At 39.5% G+C, this 22,687-nt stretch overlaps 1 protein-coding gene across 4 annotated transcripts in view; it reads right to left on the bottom strand.

Moving 5' to 3' along the window:
* Positions 1 to 846: 846 nt before the first annotated feature.
* LOC149262495 (RNI-like superfamily protein) overlaps positions 847 to 22,687 on the bottom strand; it is a 102,249-nt gene continuing 80,408 nt past the window's right edge. For 2 of the 4 annotated variants that reach the window (XM_089424815.1, XM_089424820.1), the window contains exons 3-6: positions 19,964 to 20,133; positions 19,335 to 19,412; positions 1,669 to 1,813; positions 847 to 1,470 (exon numbers count right to left, since the gene is read on the bottom strand). In XM_089424815.1, the coding sequence (XP_089280941.1) occupies positions 1,063 to 1,470; positions 1,669 to 1,813; positions 19,335 to 19,412; positions 19,964 to 20,133 (801 nt within the window). In that variant the 3' untranslated portion in view covers positions 847 to 1,062. The remainder of the gene's footprint in view (positions 1,471 to 1,668; positions 1,814 to 19,334; positions 19,413 to 19,963; positions 20,134 to 22,687) is intronic. The other 2 variants (XM_089424817.1, XM_089424826.1) reach the window with 2 other exon arrangements.

The raw sequence follows: 22,687 nt of genomic DNA on the forward strand, positions 1-22,687 counted from the left end.
GAAAAGCATACTGCCATCCTAACAACAAAGATGGCATTGTAACATCAAGTCTGCAGTTTTGAAGGGCAGAATGAGAAAGAATTTTTAGACAATTTCAAAATGTAGTCCCTCACCAAGTTAGTTTGTGATCTATGAGACCCAATAGCTTAAATTGCAATATAGCTTGATTCCTTCACTATGCTAAACACTTCTATCTATTTACTTAGGAACATGAGTAGCAGTTTCATTATATACAACTCTCACATCCAGACATAATTCTAACCGAGTGATGACCTGCATCCTTTTCCACCAGTGGTATTGCTTAACCGGAGATACCAGATTTTAATGAATAATCAAGCATTGGAAAATCTACTGTTATTAAGATGCTTGGAATGACCTTGTTTTAGTGATACAAATCAGAGAGAAGACATCTCCAGTGCCACGGGACTGCACCTTACTGAAATTTTTCATGTGATCACACAAGATGGACTACCAACCCAGCCAAGATCAGATCTAACAAATGGTTCACGTCAAGAGACATCATCCAACTGATCACAAGGATCAATATAAGACAGCTGAAAATACGACAATAATAATAGTACTTCGTAGTTTTATCTTTCTCCAACTTATTTACAGCTACAATTCTAATCTATAAAAACAATTATTGGATAGCAGTTCAAATACAAATTTATAATGTCTTTAGAGAGTGAAAAATTTGCAGTCTTTCGTCACGGAAATTTCAGGGCCTGTCTCCAAAGTGAATTCAACCAACAAAATAAAGAAAAACAAGTCTTTATAGTATATAATTTTATCAGTTTTGCAAATTATTTCAAGATAGGAGATATAGCACATCAAGAGACAAATACCTGAAGAAATACAATGAGTATATACGATTTTTTTGGCAATAGATAAATTTGCTGTTACATTGAAATTCTATCAACATTTTGCTCTTTACATTTTGTTGAGAATCAACTCCAACCACTGGGCAATTACAGAAATTGTGCAGGTGCCATTTTATTGAATATCTACAAAAACAGTTCACACTTTAGCCTGCATTTCTCGAAAATGTTTCAAACCAATGCCCTACTTCCGGAGTGATTTCTGTGCTAAAGAAGCCAAGAATAAAGACTTTGCCCCTGTATCAGATCTTATGAATTCTCTCTCTGCCCGTCTCTGGTGTTGCCTCATGTTTTTTGCTCTTTTAGGTGCAAGGCGTTCATCTCTCTCAACAAAAGCTAGCCTAAATAGCTCAGCTTTAGGTAACATGCCAGGCTCAGAACCTTTTTTTTCATTCAAAGTTTTGAGCCTTGGAGCTGCATTAATTGTCCATGTCTTTGGATCTATGTCTCCAACAATTTGTGCATCTAAATCTATACCCGGTAGAGCTTCCCTTGGAACTGATACCCCTCTGTAACAAAGTGTAGATGGGTTGACACTGATTCGAGGGCACTCCAAATTAAGGCAATCACTTGAATCCTTGTCAATTGAAGGCTGAAGAACCAAAACACACAAGAAATATAATGAGAAATCATTACCTTCAGCCCAATCAACAGAATGAATTTGTATAAATGTCTGTTAAAGATGATTTCTAAGCATTGATGTACGTACAGCACGAACATATATTTAGTTTAGTTAAGCTCTTTAGGTATTGTAATCAAATTTTTGATAGATAAAATAAAAGTGGTTTACCCATATTAACCAACGAAGTGCCCAAGCACCAGTAGTAATGTCCTTGCTATCCAGCTCTTCCCAGCTATCTTCTTCCACCTCATTCAACTTTGGCTTCAAGAAATCTAAACATCTCCTCGCATTAAAATCACTTAGACGTGTGCCCCTACAATGAGTAATACAAAATCTGTTAAGTACTTGAAAGCAGGTTATTTGTTGTGAAGGAATTGTAAAATACCAAATTAAAATAACACACATTTTACTGCTTAATTAAAAGCACACGTATGAACCATAAAAGATTTAATATTTATCTGATAATCCTAGTCTCGATTCTTGACCAAGAACAACTCAACTGAGAAAAATGCCAAAACCTTGCAAACCCCTTGCGCAACTAGGAAATGCAGAGAAAAAAATAACAGCAGCGTAGTTTTCTTTCCACGTGTATCAAACCCCAGAGGCCATATCCGGGTGGTTAGAACAGCCTAAGTTGCATGAAAACCAATAAAGATCCACCAGATTTTTTGAAAAGTCAGAATAAGGATACAAGGAGCCACATATATATATATATATATATATATATATATATATTAGATTTCCAAATATATTTCACTCCAAATCACTCTTAACAAACTCAGAAATAAATACTGCTCTGAGAAGCTCATATTTTTAGGTTTTATGATGGGGGAAGGTGTTGAAAATTTCAAATCGTGATATGCAGATCTGAACTCAAAGATCTAACCTAGAACTGAAAACAAAAAACTTAAAGAACAATCAAAACTTTTCATTTCCAAGAAACAAATACTGTAGAGGTGTAGGTGAGGAGTAAATATAAAGAATATTTGAATTTGGGATCAACTCACCTAGTAACGGGCAGTAGACCTGAGAAATATTTCTGCTGGAAATCAAAACCAGTAAAGCTAAAAATCTGTAGTAGCAAACAGTAATCTTCAAACTGACCATCAAATAAAGATTACAATAATCCAAATACAAGAGAGACAACCCAACAAGGTAGGCGCTCCCACATGCTTTAGTTCTCTCAATTTAACTCACTGTCTAACTCGTCACATGCTCACTCCAAGCATCTAGATTCTAAGGGGAGGAAGAAGACAACCAGCAGATTAGAAAAATATCAGAAGTCACAATTAACTTTCCTTAACTGAGATACTAGCTGTTAGCTTTTGGGATCACTGCAAAAATATTGGGGGTGCTTCATGTGATGTGCAATGCATGGGGTGATGCATACCTTGGTTGTATCTTAGAGGACATACAAATTGGAGATCGGTTACTCATGGATTGATCGACCTTGACATGATGCTTATGTGGTGCACTTAGAAGGTTTGTATCCCAAGTGGCATGGTGACATTCTTCAATAGGCACACATGGAGGGTTTGCTACTTACTTTGGAGGTGAACATATGTGAGAAGAAGAGTGATGGGGCATCTAGGAGGAGGGTGCTTAGCACTAGGTAGCACGGGACCACTTGGTTGCTTACATAGAGACTTGTGCTTCACTTGAGGATGCTCATGTTGACGGTATTTCATGGAAATGTGGTGGACCCAAAGGAGCACATGGCTTAGGAGGTAGCAATTGGAGCTTGGATACCACCTTGGAGGAGAGTGTTGGACCTTGGTCTTGTGAAGCACTCACCTTCGGACCCTTGCTCAATGGACATTCTTACCTTGGAGCATGACATGTGTCATCTTAGAGTTGGTGCACTCCACAAGTAGACTTAGCTAGTGATTAGTTAGAGATCAGTTAAGGTAGTTGGAGGTGGACCAACTCCACCACTCTATTGTTGGCATTCCTTACCTCACATGTAAAGGAAGGTGGGATCCTTGGTCATTATTAACTCTTTGCGTACTATTTGTACTTGACCAAACTTATATCTTTCATGGGAAATTCTTCATTGTACGTTGCACTCTTATCTAGTGCACTAGGATTCTTATGTTGATGCAAGGAAGGCATCAGGGTTAGGGTTTAATCTAAGAAGACAATAAGAGCTAAGGTTTAGGAGAAACCATAGGGGAGCAAAGGGAGCACTTGTTCTTGTGGTTCTTATGTTTGTGGCATTGGAAACCCTCAGAATAATTGGAGTGTGGAACGTAGAAAAGATAGTCGAAGACTGTCTTGTTTTTTCTTGTGCACTTGTAATGCAATTATAGGTGCCAAATAGGATTTTCTAATGTGTACAATAGCTAGTTTTGGATCTTTGTTGGAGCAGCTAGCTTTGGTTAGGAGTGACTCCTGGCTAAGGTTTGACCGTTAATGTGATGCTAGCTTGTTGCGGTTTCCCTCACTGGGATTTGGAGAGCATTGGAGTCCTAGTTTGCAATAAGCTTGAGTGTCTCTCTTCAATCTTGTACCAGCTTGTGATAAGTTGTCGGCATATACTCGTAACTTCATTCTTTTATATATATATATATATATATATATATATATATATATATGAGGTGTGTTTTGCTGTCCAAACTGTGTACTTGTAGATCTGATTTTCAGCACATAGACTTACGGTTTAGTTTCTAGGGCTGTTTGGTATGTTGATTTATCATGAACAATTGGTAGATTTCGTTGAGTGTTTTGACATGTATATGAAAGCTAAGAGAGCATCTTTGTGGGTGAAATAAATCTGTTGTTAATAAGTAATTTTTAGATCTGTGATATGTTAGGAATTGTGCCCTACGGGCTGGAAACATTGTTCGCTTGAAGTACAACTGTTCAATGTTTATTTTTTGGGCTGCCTCGTTTAGTTAGACAAAAGTGAAATATATACTGGCGTAGTTTATATTTCAAATTCAGCACAAAGGCAGTTGACAAAAAAAATCCAAGGAACTTCAATGTTGAGCTTAAATTTCTGAATTTGCAGGGAGCAACTTTTTTCAAAACTTCTGCAGCAGCTAAACTAAGGTCTCCCCATTTAAGAGGTTGTCTCACTGAAGTTTCACTAACATGCATCAAGCCTAAGTAGCTCTTGACTATTTCTCTCTAGATAAGCTGCATTACACATGGGGAGTGAGGCCCACTGTGCATAGGGAGTAGGGCACAGTAGGAGAGGATATTCTCTCTTATTAACACATTCAATTCATTATTAAATGCAAACTCATAAATAACTAACCACTAGTCAAACAAACTAGAGTCTAAATGTAAAATAGAATTTAGAATCCTTAAATTTAGGAAATGAAAGGAAAAATGGTTAATCACTAGTCCATCAATAATCCAAAGATAAAATCTCCTAAAAAATAGAAACCCAATTTTTAGGAGTGGAAGGAAATCATTTGGAGAATAAGCTTGGAGCAACTAAAAATAATATCCTATTTGTGAGGAACATGTTCTCCACCAAACCAAGTTTGTCTCTCAACAATTCAAACTTCCCCTTTGCTAAGGGCTTCATTGTAATGTTCCAAACTAAGGAAAATAATGCTATGCAAAGCAAATAATAAAAACAACACCATAAAATTGAAACATTCAACGCACACACATAAAAAGTCCAGGAATATCCAACAGTTGAGCCATTTTATTATAATCTGGGAAAAAAGTACAATAATGTGGAAGTGGTGCACCTGGGCTTGCCTCAATGGCAGGCGTGATCAAACCCAGGTGGTAATATGTCAAGCCCAGATGGCACAATAACTGTTGCAATGATGCCTTGCACTGCCCTTGTGAAACTGTGTTGTCTGTTGCAAGGATGCTGCTGGAAACCCCACCTCCGATGCTCAGAAAATTACGGAAAATTAACCCCAACCTCTCCACCAAATACCCAGAATAACCCACGAAGGAATTGGCAAACTGTTGACCCTGGAATTTTGGCCCAAATTTGCCTTAGCTCCTCTAGTTGCTAGCTGAGTTGGGATCCCTGTTTGACCCCTTAGATCTGCCCAAAAAATTCCATAAAATTAGGTGTGATCCTTGCCCAAAACCCAGAAAAACCCAAAAAGGGTTTCCCTTGTTTCCAACCTTCAAAATTGACCCTTCACAACTTTGACCTCCTCCAATTTCGAATTTTGTTGCTATGACTGATCCTGACAATCTCTGCTCTCCCAACTCCAGCAATCCTCCTCAAATGGCCCTCTCCCATCCAGCTCCAACTCTACAATTCCTTCCTCCGACTCCCACGTGAGCCCAAGGGATTGTAAATCGAACTACTCCAATGTAGCAACCTCCTGCTCCAAAGCTCTTTCGAAAGGTTGATCCTCCACTGTAGCTTCAATGCCCAAACTCCTCCGGCAATTGCTGCCTGGATGAACCCACAAGCAACACCTGCATGTTCCCCTTCTGCATCCTCCAGAAACACGCACTAGCTGAGACAAATGTTGAATGACTGAAACTCCACTGGCTCTCCTCCAAGGTAGTACGAATTGCCTTCCTAGGGTAAGTCCACCAAAGCAAGGGTTGAGATCTCCACACAGAGACACTTGTGTGCTAAACAACACAGTAACCCGGCTAAGCAGCTCAAGCAACTAAGGTTGAGTTCAATATGTCAAAAGATAAGTTGTTGAAATGAGAAGAGTTGTCTTCCTTATATAGATTTCGTGGAGCACTTTTCCCTCCATTGTGGGTCCCTCACTTAACCATCGCTTTCCCCTCCATGCAAATCAAACTAGGGAATACGTATTCTCCTAGTGTGGGTGGCCCCCACCTACAAATTAACCACATCGAAATAACTTCTACTAAGTCTAGCCTCCTAATAAAATCGAATGGGCCCCATCACCTCCAAAATCAGCCCCAAAATGTAGAAATTAATCCTGTTCCTAAATAATTGAGGAAGGGACATTACATTCATCAAAAAAATTGTCATCTATGAATATGTAGGATTGGATCATCGCTCTCCATCGTACTATGTGTTTTGCAAACATCTCGATAACATCCCGATTTTATCTCAAAATCACGATTTTTTGGCCTAGCAAATGTTTGCCGATTTTTACCAATATTTTGATGGTATCTTGATTTCGCTGATGTTCACTGATTTTTACTGATATTTTCCCGATTTTTACGATTTTTTGGTTTTCCAAACCCTTGCCGATTTTATCCTCATGCCGATGTTTGCAACATTGGTCAACTTTAGATCAATCGTGGAAGACCATATTCTCAAAGAGCTTAATGTAACTTTAATTATCACAATGAACAACAATGGGCTCTATCATCTCACCAATCAACTCAACTAGCAACTTGAGAAGCCAAATTGTCTCATAACTAGATGAGGAAGCTTGTTAAATTTGCATGAAACTTGCAACTACTTAGATGGATATCTGAAAACTGAAATCTAGTTTACTTTCACCAAGATACCGAGTCTCTTAACAATTCATAAGCAACAAAATAAAAGAAAAAAAACAAACAAAAAAACAAACAAAAAGGAACACAAATAAAAACATATGCACAAATTGACATTTATTTTTCTCATGAAACCGAACAGGGAAAACCTGCTTGCTTGATGTGGCTATTTTATTGATTTTTTCTTGGGCACTTGGATCTATAACAAAGCAATTTGTCTCTTTGAGAAAGCATTCTAGTTCTCTCTCAAATCTCAACTGATACAATTGATCTTGGTTGGCCTTGATCTTGCTTAATCTCGGCCCTCTAGCAAACAATTCTACCTCTGCTGCCTCCTTAACTTGCTCTACAAAACCTGCTCTCTTATGCTTGATCTTTGCGCACTAGGCCCCTTTCCTAGCACACATGAGCCCTTATTCTCTAGCATTAACCAACTCCTATTTTATCAGGGAAAATCCCTATTTCCTTGCACACTTGGCAGCCCTATTTCTTAGGACCCAGCACCTCTTCTCTATGCAAAACCAACTTCTAAATCCTAGCGCATTTGTTCCTCCTATTTCTTAGGAAACAATTCCTGTGCTCTCCACAATCAAGGCTCTCTCACAAACTCGTGAGCTCTGTCTTGTCATACAAACCTTTGTGCACAAAACAATTGAATTTACTTGTGCCTTTGTCCTCCCTTTATAGGTGAGCTTTGATCCATGCAAGGAGACCCAGCTTAATTTAGAACTCAAGCTTTGATAGCGAGTTAATAACTCGAGCTCTCTCCAATCAACACTGGAGATTAACTCATTCTAACTCAGCCTATAACTGTCACCTCATCTTGCAGTCAAATTGATGAAGACTTCCACTTAACTGAAGCTCCAACTCTACACATGTTAGCGTGATGATTAATCTAGTAAATTGCAAATAACTCATCCTAACTGAAGTCTAACTCATGAGGACAATTAGAGGTCTTTGCTGGCAAGGCACAAGCCAAAAGGCCTTGCTCGCTACATTTTCAACACTCCCTCTTAGCGAGGAAGGTACTTTTGGAAGTACCTCTTCCACCTGGATCTATCTCCAACACCACCACATTATCCGTTGTTGTAGTTGCTCCCTCTGAACTAGAAGACTTCCTTGCTTGTTGTTGCGGAATATGATCTGAAGACTTTTTCTTTCCAACCATGCTCTGCGAATCTATCACCTCAATCATAAGTGCCATGTACCCCGTGTATCTCGATGGTTGCTTACTCTACCTGAAGGTGGTACTGGGAGGTCCAACTCTCTTTTGATCCTCTCCCTAAACAACTCTTATGCCCACTCGGCTTGAACTCTCCCTATACTAGGAGTCATAGACTGAGTGGCTACCTCCACTCGCCCTGGGCTCTGCTCCTCATCATCCTTTTGGTCGGCCCAACTGCCAACTAGCTGAGACTCAAACTGAGATACTAGCTAAAGCTCCATCTTGAGTAGCTTCTTCTCAGGTACTCTCATCCATAGTTTTAGAAACTAGAACCGGTGACCGGATTGGTCCACCTATCAAACTGGGTTTCAAACCGGGACTGGTCAAATCTCAATGAACCGGTCTTTAAAAAAATACATGAAATAATTAGTTTTTAATGAAAAAAACTATTTTTAAGATTTAAAAACATGATTCCAAACCAATAGAGATAAAGTTTGCTCATTTACATACCAAGTAAAGGTGAATATATCAAATTAGCACTGAGTGCAATACATATCGACATAATACATAATCAATGAGGCTCTAAATGGCCTCTACAGTCCAAAAACTATGGGGTCACTGGCCTACTACAAGTCTACATATCAGTGATCAGCATGATCACTCCTCATCATGATCAAACTCATCACCACTACTAGACAAGGGATCATCAACATGAGCTACATAAATAATTTGGTTGAGTGTTTGAGGACTCCTAAAACTCCTCTGCAACCTTAGCAGTAGTGGTAGTAGTAGCAGCAGAAATAGACATCAAAACTACAAATCACTGATCAACATGATCACTCATGAAACTCATCATTGATTCAGCGCTACTAAAAATGGGATCATCAGCAAGAGATACATAAACATCATCTCGCTCAAAGTCTTCAGACTTGGATTGCTCAACCTTATAATATGATAGAAATTGAAAAAGTTTAACATGCCTAACTAGTGATTTTGGTTTGAGTGAAGGGTTCATCTCCTCAACCTTATAATGTGGTAGAAAAAGCTTAGCATCCTTAACCAATTATTTTCCTTTGAGTGAAGTGTACATTCTTGTTAAGGCCATGGTAGAGGAGTTCATCAATCAATACCACCAACATCAACAAAGTTCAAAAATCAATGCCACTAACATCAAGGTTCTTAAAGGGCTTCATGCTCTTGATCAAACACCAATCTCATACCCTCATGCATGATAAAATCAAATGGAAACACTGCAAACCCCCAAACCATGAAATCCTAAAAACCATTAAGTCTACCGAATTTTGAGTGAACTCTAAAATTCTAGTTTCTCCATATGAAATCCAATGAGGTCGAGACTCGAAACCACTCTCAAATATCCTGAGTCATTTCATGGTAATGTTAAAAATTTAAGTAAAAGGATGAAAATGAAAAATAAAGTAAATGCCACTTTTACTTTAAGAATTTAACATTACCATTGATTGCTAGTGTTGCTAGGGTTGATATGTGCGAGGCAAATGAGAGGGGAGGCATGCTTTTCTTAGAGGGGTTGTTTTTGGAGGGAAGCAACCACAAATTCCCGTCAAAACGACATTTTGTGTGGTCCATAGCTGGCCTGGCAATAAACCGGTCGGTTTATGAAGGAACCAGTCGGTTTACGACCGGTCAGACCAAAAACCCGGTTCGTCGCTCAGAAAACCAGGTTTTTCAATCGGTTTGATGGCCAGGGCTAATGAACTGGCTGGTTTGACCGGTTTCCAGTTCAGACCGACCGGTTTTGAAAACTATTCTCTAACCTGTTCTTGCTCTAAGGACTGCCTCAGAGCTCTACTCTCCTCAACCATCACTTCCCTGCCCTGTGCACTTGCTACCTTGCTGCTCAAGGCGATGCCTGTCTCTACCTAGGACTTGTAGAGATTCTTCTTCCTCACACCTATCTACTTCTTACATCCAGAGGCTAAGCGTTGGAGGTAAGCCTTACCACCACTGAAGATGACATTATAACCCTTGTCCTCAAGGGTAGCTACTGAAACAAGATTTTGCTTCAGGCCTGGAACATAGAGGACATCTCTGAGATGAAGAGGATTACCTAACTCCCTTTGAAAACTTGCCCCAATCAACTTGCTATATATAATAGAATCAACCAAATTATAATCCTCAGCACAAGTGAATTTCAAATTTGGAATTACGGTGGTAGACATGTGCTTGCAAACCAACATTAAAAATTTCATCTGAATATTGGATCCCAGAGAATAGTGCAAGGAGATAATGTCCATATTAAACTCACTAGCCAATTCCTTATTACACCATGAAATAAGTTGGTCCAAGTTTTCTGTAATGATAAGGTCATCTGCATACATGACCAAGACTAGTAGTTCATATTTGGCAATTACAAAGTAAAGATTAGAGTCTGCAGAACTTTTGGAAAACCTCAACTTTTGTAAATACCCATTGATCATAGTGTACCATGCTCATGATGCCTATTTTATCACCAAAAGAGTTTTCTTCAACTTGCAAACATGAGTGTCTTGCCCAAGCATTTCAAACCTTCTTAGCTAATTTATATAAGCCTCTTCTCTAATCACACCATTAAGGAATGTAGTGTTTACATCCAACTAATGTAATTACCAAAGACCAACCAAGACAATAAGCCATAGATATAATGGTATGTACTATAAATGGAGGTATAAATGGCAACTTGAGCAAGTGTCTCATCTAGTCAACTCCCTCTTTCTGAAGGAACACTCTAGCTACAAAGCTAGCCTCATAATTCTCAATGCTCCCATCAACAACACGCTTGATCTTGTAGAGCCATTTCAAATCAATCAGTAATTTCCCAATCAGTCTTGGTACTATCTCCCAGATATCATTCTTAAGAATGAAGTTATACTCCTCTATCATGGCATCATGTCATCCCCACTCTATAAAGGTCTCCTAGAAGATAGAAGGCTCTATCTTAAGAATGAGATTCATCAAGACAACATAGGTAGGAAACTTCTTAGGTGGATTGCTCACCTGAAATGTAGATTTAGGCATGCCAACATGTTCTTGTGCATCCTGCAAGACTTAGGAAAGACATCAACTTCCTAGCTAAACTAGAGGGTGGTGTTGTCTCTCGTCTTTGATGGATTAGTTGCTGATCTAAATCTGGAAAAGCAGAATTTTCACCTTCGTAGGAGGCTAATGCTTTCTCCAAGACCACTCATCCTCATCAAACTTCACATCTTGACTTACGAGTCTTCCACCATGTAAGAATGTGAAGTTTGCAACCCTTTGAAGTTTTGTTGTAGCCAACAAAAACGAAAAATCCCCCTTAATACTAGAGGGTTCAAACATAGTATGTTTCTCATCATGAAAATGAATGTATACAAGGCAACCAAAAACTATAAAACAAATGACATCCATGTTTCTTCCCACCAGTAAGGGCTTCCTCATGTGCTCTTTCCCCATGATTCTGTGTGGGCACCTATTTAGTATGTAGATAATTGTATAACATGCCTCAACCCAAAAGCATGGAAAAATCCATATCATGAATTAAGACCTTGTCTCAAAGATAGGTTTGTTCTTTCTATCCACAACCCCATTCTATAGTGGGTTGTACAATGTTGGAAGCTCCCTATTGATTTCCACTTCACTACATTAAGCATCAAAATACTTCTTGTGCACTTTCCCCCATTATTTGATCTAAGCACATTCCTCCCTCCCTCCCTCCATCCATTCTCTAATCTAAGGACCTCAATCTCCTTTCTTGTTTGGTTCTCAACCAAGGCACTAATTCTTTAAATTTACGAGGCACTTAATCTTTAGATTTCATGAAGTGAATCCATTATTTATGAGAACAATCATCAATGAAGAAAGCATAATACATAATTCATGTCGATGAAGGAGACAAAATAGGCCTACAAATATCAAGGTGTATCAACTTGAGAATCTCTCTCAACCTTTGCTCATGATAAGGAAACAAAGTTTTGGAGAGCTTACCAGGTGCACACCAGTTGCATGCACCAATCTACTCCATCTTGAAATCCAACAATCCTTGAATCATATTTTTGAAGAGGGGAAAATTTCCATGGTGCGAGAGACCAAAATGATTTTACCAAAGCTCAAACAACTCGCCACTATCATGCACAAAGCTCCATGTTTTTCCAACGCAACAAGAAGCCTGTAAAGGTATCCTCACATTCCTTTGGCCAAAAACTAGGTAGGTTCTTGGCTGAAATATCCTTTTATAATGCACTACATATCATCAACCTCAATTTTACATTTCAAGTCTATAATAGTTGAGATGGACAAGTGATTCTTTGTTAATCTAAAGCACAAAAGGAACATCATGCAACTTAAGAACATCACTTGAAGGCACCCAAAGGATATGATGTCAATCCCAATCATTGGATAGGTAACATCATTGTCTAACTCCACATGCATGCCCAATTTATTTTCTTGAAGCTCATTGTCAACTTTCTTATTGACTAGCATATGCCATGATGCTTCACTACTCACATACTAACAAAGACCTAAGATGGTGTTAGTAGTGTTGTTACCTATTTTGCATGGGGATACACGTGATGACTTAGATTTTCTTTCTTGCAAATTGGCATTATGGTCCTAGCTCTCAAAAGGTTGGGATGTTGGTAGAAGGATTCTTCAAACGTGCATTGTGGAGAAATTTGGTTGAGTCTCAATTCTCCTTGGATGGGTGGTGGTCATGCTTGTTTCTCATGTGTCGATTGCCACGACTTGGTTCTTTCTCCATGATGGCATATTTGTGTTGATGGAGCTCCAATTCACCATGGCCCTAGAGAAAGATAAAGCTCTTGTTGCCCCTTAGATGCAAGGTTGCATTCTCTTCCTCCTCCTTGGGCTTCATCCCACTGTTGTTGTTGCCATCAAGTTTGCACTTGACTAAGTCTCACCTCATCTCTTCTTGTTGAAGAGTGGCCCACATTCCTTCCCAATCCGGCAATTTCTCTCTGCCCAGGATACTCTGGAAAAACACTTGCCATTCTTCTGAAACTGAATTCAGGGCCAACCTCACCATCTCTGTAGGCTGAGGTGTTGATCCTACAGCTGCCAACTGATCTCAGACTTCCTGAAGCTTTGATAGGAACGGATCAATGTGTTCCCCTTTCTCCATCCTAGCTGATCTCAACTTCTCCTCCAAGTACATCTTCCGTTGCTCGGAAGATCCTTGATATAGCGTAGCCAAGGCATCCCACATCTCTTTGGTTGTCCCTTTGCCAGCAATGTGACATACAACGTGATCCCTCACTCCATCGAGGATCAACCACTTGGCTTTCACCATCTTGGCCTTGTACTTTTTGAGTGGATTTGCATCAACGGGTATAGTGACCACACTATCGACGTACATCTTGAGATCATGCTCATCCAAAAGGCATGAGATCCTAGCCTTCCAGATCACATAGTTGGATGCTCCATCCAACCAATCTTGATCTCTCAGCCCATTAGCTACCATCTCTGCCAACAAAATGTCGAACTGCCTCCTCTCTTCTTTGCACTGCTGCTTTGCAAGCCTACGCACTCCCTGTTGGAGTTAGTAGATTTGCTCCTCTCAACTGCTGCTTAGCAAATGAGAATTTGCACTGCTTGGCTGGAAGTCTTCTAAGGAAGAATTCCCTCAAAATAGTGTCTACTTCTCTCTTCTAACATTTTTCTGCCCCAGCAACTACTGCAGAAAACTGTGTCTCACCAGAAACTGCTCTGCGTTGAAGCTTCTACTGCGCTGCTCCCTCTGCCGCCAACAAATCTCAATCTGGAAATCTTACCTCTCTGTCGACTCACTCAAAGAGAGATCTTCCACGAAAATCTTGCCCTCCTGGCTTGGATTGCGCAATCCCTCTAGGGTTTTGATCTGTTGCCTATGCAGCACTTTGATCTCCCTCCTCCTCTTCAGGGTTGGCTTTTCCAGTCTGCTCCCTTGCTTCACCTGCCCTCTGATACCATGTGAAAATTCGAGAAGCTTATGTTGCGCTGCTCCCTCCGCCACCGACAAATCTCAATCTGGAAATCTTACCTCTCTGTCGACTCACTCAGAGAGAGATCTTCCACGAAAATCTTGCCCTCCTGGCTTGGATTGCGCAATCCCTCTAGGGATTCGATCTGCTGCCTATGCAACGCTTTGATCTCCCTCCTCCTCTTCAGCGTTGGCTTTTCCGGTCTTCTTTGCACTGTTGTTGGGCAGGCCTACGCACTCCCTGTTGGAGTTAGTATATTTGCTCCTCTCAACTGCTGCTTAGCAAATGAGAATTTGCACAGCTTGGCTGGAAGTCTTCTAAGGAAGAATTCCCTCAAAATAGTGTCTACTTCTCTCTAGTGACATTTTTTTGCCCCATCAATTACTGCAGAAAGTTGTGTCTCACCAGAAACTGCTCTGCGTTGAAGCTTCTGTTGCACTGCTCCCTCCGCCGCCGACAAATCTCAATCTGGAAATCTTACCTCTCTGTCGACTCACTCAAAGAGAGATCTTCCACTAAAATCTTGCCCTCCTGGCTTGGATTGCGCAATCACTCTAGGGATTCGAACTGCTGCCTATGCAACACTTTGATCTCCCTCCTCCTCTTCAGCGTTGGCTTTTCCGGTCTGCTCCCTTGCTTCACCTGCCCTCTGATACCATGTGAAAATTCGAGAATCCCTGAATCACTACCGCAGCAAACTGATATTACTTCTCCTACTTATTAATCCATGTAAGTTATTTATTGTGTTCTACTGTAAATATCGAAGTAAATACAACTGCAGCCTTCACAACTTTAAATAATATGCGGAAACAAGAATCTGAGCAAGAAAGAAATAACACATAAGTGACACCATTATTTTTGGACCAATGTCCCTGGCAAGACCTAATGTGGGAAAACCGGTGCAGCAGCTGAGGGTTTGTATTACTAAGCAGTAATTTCTAAATACAATCTTTGGATGCCTTGTTGGCTATCCAATACAGAGAATTTGACTGACAGAGAGATGAGTGAGATATACCTCACACTATCATTGGCGATCCATCACTGATCCATCCACTGAATGGCTAGCCCCTACCTACCTCTACACAGTTTCTGTACAATCACTGTGTTACTTTGCGTCACAACGTCTGGGGACTGCGTCACTCCTTTGGCTGATCGATTTGCCTCTAGAACTTTGACTTTCTGCCCTCCCAATCTCACACCCCAGCTTCTAGCTCTGGAATTCGATTCTCCAGCAAATTTTGGATCTCCTCTTAGGCTTTGTGTTGCCTCTGCGTGGCCCTACGCTGCCCAGCATGGCTCTACGCTACCTCTTTTGGATCTCTCTTTGCTTTCTCTGTGATGTATCCCCGGATCAGGAAACTCTCCAACAGAGAAATCACCTTGATCACTGCTCCGGCAATTGTTGCGCTGCTCTCTTCAGAAATCAATCTCTTGATCTCTTACTCGATGTATCTTCCAAATGCCCATCAAGCCTCTTCTTATAATCTTCTCGTTGAGAACCAATGGCCCAGATTAGATTCTAATCAATGGCTCAGATCATTTTGGCTTGATCCTCGTCTTCTTCTAGAAGTTTCACCCCTAGTTTAATTAATACCCTTTAATTATTTTAATTTCCTAAGTTTAGACTTAGGCATCCATTAAAAATAATTAATTATTTTAATAAAACCTTCTCTAGGTGGAATTTCCCAAAACAATTTATGGGTATTCTGGAATACATGTGTCCTAGCCTCCCTGCAAATTTTGAGGCCTAGAGCACATTCGATGCTACCAGAAACCAACAGGGACCACTATACTCTTTTTCTTCTTCCCTTCTATTCCTACCCCCTTACCATCATGAAAACCAAAATTGGAATGATACATAGAAGCCAAAAGAACACCATTTTTGGAATATGAATATGGACGGACAACCTGCAATGAAATGAGCAAGAAGAAAGAATGGGAAAGAGTAGGAGAGGGAGGAGAAAAAATACAAACAACAATGACAGAAAAATGATGGAGTTTGGGGTTTGCACTTTTACCTCTTTAGCTCTTGTAGATGGAAGCCCTTCTTTACTCCTCCAAGCTCCTCCCCTTTCACTACTCCTAGATCCTCCTCCAAGCTCTCCACAAGCCTCTCTTCTCCAAGCTCTCTTCTCCTCTTTTCTCCAAGCTCTCCAAAGATACAAGAGTGAGGAAAAGAGAAGGGGAAATGACTTTTATCCCCATCTATTATTTCGCTAACTCACCTTAAACCCACCCCCAACTCAAGCTAAAGCAAAAAAAATAAAATTGGGTCAGCCTCTGTGGAACTCCCTGTCGAGCCTCAAATCCACTCAAGATCCGCTCGGATCCGTGCCCGACCCATCGTGGATCCAAGGCGGATCCCCATCCGGAACCACAATTCGGAAATCCAAAACCACGGATCGGGCTTGCGCAGTTCCATATTTCTAGGAACTAGCCCAATCCGGTGGATCCCCCACGAATCCATACGGGACGCATTTCCACCTTTGGAACCTTGGGGGGTGGGGGGAGGATCGTGCAACATCGAGTTCCTCACGAGCCTACTGGATACTTGTGAGGTAAGATGTTACGATCTCAAACTTGTTCATCCTGATGTTGTTTAATTTTTCCCGCGGCACCATCTTCCTTTTTTCGTTTGTAATATGATAAAGATTGGTTAGGGCTACTCACATCTTACGTGTTGTATCCTTCTCTAATATGTGAGGAATTATATAATCCCTCACACCATCCAAAAAAATACCCATCGCTTTCACATCCTTCTGATTGTGCTCGGCTACTTGGTTTGGATACGAAGGAACCTAGATATTTGTGTTCACAAAAGTCCACAAGTTATCCACTCCTTACAAGGACTGAAGTTAACAACCCTGTCCAACTTGTCTTCATATCTCAAACTACTTAGTGATGCCATCTCACAAATCCACCTGGTAACTTGGCCACAAAACCCCAGCTGCAAAATTAAAAATAATTATGTTGTCGTAAAAAGAAAAAAGAAAAATTGCTTTAAACCCTAGTGATCTCAGATCTCTCTTTCAGAGTTTTCTAGAGCTCTGATACTTAAATCTCCTAATACCAAGCCAAATTTATTTTCTCACAATTATTTATACCCAAAAAAATATTTTATTATCCAAATGATTTTTTTATTGTTGAAAAAATAAAATCATTGGAATTCTAACTTTCATAAATTAATATGCAGCGGAAATAAAACCAAAGAGAGATCAATCACACACACATTACAACACATAAACACCCACAACAATTCTCCTTCATTAATTCATCTCAGGAGAATCAGGGTTTCGACCCACAGAGAAATTACAAGGAAATACGCATTGGCTGGAACCTATAACTCAGCCCCCACTAGAAGAACTCAGTCCTAGGAATTTTGGCCCACTAGAAATTAGCCTCTGAATAAATTTGGCCTGAAGAATTTAGGCCCACCTCTCACTAGCAACTTGACCTTGCGTCTTCCCCTCAAACAGCCTCTACACTTCAGGAAATTCAGCCCTAGCAAATCGGCTTCTCCAACAATTCGACCTCCTCACTTCAGCAATTCAGCCTCCTGGAAATGCTCTTGAATCCACCTGCACTCTTCCTCTTCTGCGCTACAATCTAGTTGAGCCTCTCGCTCTGGAGAAAATTGTTTTCTCCACTTGTGTCTTCACTTCTCCCTTAGGATTATTTTATAATCATCATCAAGCCCAAATCCTTCACCCTAATCTACCTTTTAGAAGATCTAAGAGATCAATGGTTGAGTTCATTTCTAAGTCACTTAAATAATTTAATTATTTATCCTTAGAAATTGACTTAATAGTCCACAAAAATTAATTGACTTTAACTATTGTACTTTCCCTAAGTTGGACTTAGGAAAGAAGACATAGATCACTCACTCCATCAAGCAAGCACCTAAAGAGGCAATAACTCATCTTTTACATGCTAAGACTCCAAGCCTATGCAGAAGACCTTCGAAGCTACCATAAGCTTCAACAACGGCAAATCACATGACATACAATTTGGATAATTTTTAAATTTGAATATGAATTGCAATGTAGGTAGATCTATCCTTCACTCATCCACAAAAGTGTATCCAAAAGCATTTGAGATTCTTAAATCCTGTTCTAGAGCCTCACAGCCAAAGGGTTCTGGTCCAGAGGGAACACACTTAAGTAGGTGATGCAAAAGATGAGCCCTTGGGCCAACAACTCAAGAACTAGTACAGTTAGGGGTAAACTAAACACAAGGTAGCAATCTTTATGGTGTCTGACTGTTAATCAAATTCAGCCAACTACAGTGAGATTGGAGAACAGAGATTTTCTAAAGAGAAAATTGGACAAACAAGACTATTAATGTGCATTTACAAATTCTTGAAGAAAACAGTACACTGCATAACTAATGAAAACCACATAGCAATAAATTCTGAACAGTCAGCAACACAACAGAATACTATTCAAAATTCAATGTTGCAACTAATAGCCATTCAAGTAACGATATTTGAAAAGAATATATCTAGTGAGATAAATGCAATATAATCATATTGAATAAAATGTGGTTATGATACCACAAATTCCATTAGCACTCCAAGTTACAGTTTGATGTACTAAAATTGCAGCCAGACAGTTTTGGTTTCAATCAGACAAACCCAGTATAAGTGAGAGGCCACTCATAAATTGTAGTACAAGTTGTATACCAGCAACAAGAAAGCATTGTGTTATATAAAAGATAATTTGTTGTAATAATGCCATAATTGGTCATTAAGACGTCATAACTAATTGATTAAGATAGTTAGACAACTGTGTCACTCAGTTAGAAACTGAAATAGAGGAAGTTTACATACTTAATATGGTGGGTATCTATCGTTATGAATCATAATTTTGAGGATTTTGAGGAGTGGTGCAACACTTCAGCTAGCAGTTTAATGTACCTTATGTTCCATTAATGAAGACAACATGCAGATTATCTGTTAGTCTAGTACATTGATGGCATTCTTTGTTTTATGAGTGAATAATCCTTGACAATTGCTGCATGTAACTTTATACATGCTATATATTTAATCTCAAACTGTTCATTTTTGGAGCAATCATCTTAGGCATAATAGGCTAGTATCTGATGTTCAGACAGAATACAGCAACATTGGTAAAGTGGCCAAAAATACATACAAACCTACAAGTAAGACAACAAAAACAGAAACAGAACATAAAAGCAGAAAGACCTATGATGATGAAATATTTTCACCTCTTTTAATGTACTTATCAAGACCTTATATGCAAATATAAAAGAAGAAATGACTGGCATACCCACAACGTAGTATCTCCAACGAGTGGCATTTTTGCAGCAAAGCACAAATTGACTTTGAAGTTAGTTGGTTGCACCGGCTGAAAAACAAAAAGGGTCCAAAATGAGAAGGATCAGTGATATTCCAAATAACAACTAGGAGAAAAACAATATAACAGAACTGTTTTAACATTTCCCTTGAACAAATAAGCACCAACATCACCATTTGTCCTCACATAAAGAATACATACAGTTTTCCAACAAAAGACATAAAACCAGTTGTCCAATGAATAACAGTTTCTTAGTTTATTTCATTTTTTACTAAGGATAACCTCATGGGGAAACCCAAAGGAAGCTGCCCGACAACCCTAGATGGCATCCCTAGTAAACCTGTCGACATAGACTAGTGCACCTTACCCATGGGAATTTGAAACAGGCACAGAACTAGCCAAATGCCTAGCAATGTTGGCGACAACAAAGTTGTGCTAACCTCTCAGGTTCATACTTTTCTCCTTTCAAATAATACCCAAATAAAAGTAATCTACAGATATAAATATTGCAAGAGCTAAATCACTATCTCAATACTGCTCTAGCACACCGTCAGAAGTTAAGAACCAAAACAGGTTGTGACATTGAACTCAAGCAAACAGACCTTACATCAACAGCTTTCAAGTGCAGGCATATCTCAGCAACATTCTGCAGGCCTGCATCTGTCACATCTGATCCTGAGATGTCCAATAGCTCCCATGAACAGTCTACTAGTGCAAGAAGAACACTATCAGACAACAGCCCTCGTCTCTTAGCAATGCCCAGCAATGTCATCTGGAATATTTGTAAAACCATTGTTAGACGCCATATGATTCCTTCATTAACAGGCTCATATACCTAATGTATTAGAAAGAAACAGCCCTGAGGAAATTTTCATTATAGAAACTATGAAAGTTTCAGTGCCTAGACTAAGAACATCAATGTTTGACTTATGGAGGAACCAGCGACACTCTTCAGAATACAATTTGACTTTTTGTTGAGATTGTCAAACTAAGTTTCTTTAATGTAATACAATTCCTTCTATTTCTACTCTAATTTTTCAATAAATATGACTACTTTCAAGAATGGAAAGCCAACACTGTCTTTTGATACAAAATATATAACATCATAAATCCTTTGGCCAGACTTCAAACATTTTTTTATGACTGCAAGAAGTCAAGGATCTTTGCTTCTTTCATATAAAACAATTTGAGTCAAAACCTTTTTATTCATTATTGTTTTTGGTTCAATCTAGTTTCCTTACAGAAGTTTGGTACTAGAACTATTCAGAATGCTATGCTTGCATTTTTCCTACATACCAATTTGCATCTTCCTCTTTTCAATGCTAGCAATCACAGAATGGAAGGCCATTTGTTTCACTATTCATTGTTCAACTAACTCAGAAACCTGCAGTTTCTTTCACTAAATTCAAAGCCAACTCCTCACAATGTGAAGAGTTCGATGGTTATGTAAACAATAAGAGAATCAAATGGCACCAAAGACAAACCCAAATTCTGCCATAACCCACTCACAAGTGTGCTAGAGAGAGAAAACGATAAACAAGAGATGCACAAATAAAGAAACATCAATCACAAGACAATGACAAATATATAGGTGCCCTTACGCATAAAACACTTACATAAAGGAGATCAAGATGATCACAAGTGGATGATATTCAAATGAGAGAGTTGTGTATTTACATAAAACTCAAGTAGGGCACTTTCCCCAAGAGAAAAGTGATTGAGCCTACACGTGCAAGTTGACTTGGTCAGCCTTAACCATTACTTAGTATAATAATAAATTATTATATTAATGCCTAACCAAATGCATTCATGACACAATATGAGTTGACCATAACCGAATGTAAGAATCACACCATTCTCACCATTTTCAACACTGGAGATTGTAGGATGGAAGGCCATTTGTTTCACTTTTCAATTAATTTTGGAAAACCTACAGTTCCTTTCACTAAATTTCCTGCCAATTACTCTCAACATGAAGAGTTTCATGGCCGTGAAAACAATGCAGAACATCTGATCATTTTATATGATATATTTGTTGCCAAAAGAGGTCCAGCTTGATGCAGACATTTGGAAACTATTGGTTCATTGCATATTTGCTGCATCTATCTCAAGTGCTGTCCTTGAGAGAAGTCCCATGACAAACAAAAAGCCTTTCAATGTATACTTCATCTCATAGGAAAAGGGGAATTTTTTCAAATTATGACAATGTAGATGCCTTTAAAATAGGGAAAAAATTTCAAACTATCACAATGTAGATGCCTACCACCAAAGTCATCTTATTCTATATTTTTAAGAATCAGGATTCTTTGTTGAACCTTTATTATGCCTGTGTGTTCTAAAATGAGCTCACAAATGGTAAAATTAACAGTCTTCAGAGATTTTCGAACATTCTGTCAGCATGATTCTTTTTTTAAGGTAACAAGTTCCAAGGAAAACCCCTAGGCACTTCCTTTTATTCCAAGGATGGTACCCAGGATAAATCCCAGATTCTTCAAGGCACAAGGCCAGGTGAACAAGGGCTCAAAATTTCATGTCCCTTCTCAAAAACATTAGTCACATGGTGCTGCTACACATTTTTGGCACAATTTTGACTTAGGAGGAGGACCCCACACTTAGACTTAGGAACTATTGGGCAATTTCGACTTTATTTAGCAGCTAGTGGAATGTGGGAGCCACCCACATGAGTAATTCGAACTTGGCCATTCAATGTGCTTGGAGGGAAATTGAATGGGTGGATGGCAGGGGCAGAGGAGGAAAATGGAGAGACTGTGTATAACCCAAAGGAGGGAAAAAACACAGGCAGCATTTTAAGCTTCACTTCCTTTCTTTCAACCCAATATTGTGTTTTTAGTCATCCACCTTATATAAATATCATATGCAGAGAAGTTTCCTGAGCCTACCTCGTCTGGAGCTTGAAATTTGCCGAAAATCCCACGTTTTCCTTCAGCATGGTTGTTTTCTGCGTTTCCTATAGACGACTTCCTGTAGAAATGCCTGTAGAGCGCCCCTGCACCTCTGAGCGAGCCTGATATGCAGCAGAATCTCGAAGACAGGTAGAAAAACTCAGTGGAGGACTATAGGTTAACCGATTGTGCACACTTCAGTTGAGGATGTGGAAAGTGCACATGAACAACAGTTCATGAGTTTCAGCTGAGCCGTCTTTAATTGCTGCGTGATTTGTGGTGAGGTGGCAAAAACATGTGCGCTGGCTTTTTTGAACTGCAGTGATGTTATGAACTGCATGTCTTCTTCTATTTGTTAATCATCTGATGTCCTGTGCGCTGGAGTTCAACACGTCCACCACTGCCTGTGTTTTTCAACTTCCA

This window comes from Pinus tabuliformis, chromosome 6, assembly GCF_031772625.1.
Source record: "Pinus tabuliformis cultivar Carrire ecotype Pingquan chromosome 6, CPIR1, whole genome shotgun sequence".
NCBI classification, from domain to species: Eukaryota; Viridiplantae; Streptophyta; class Pinopsida; order Pinales; family Pinaceae; genus Pinus; species Pinus tabuliformis.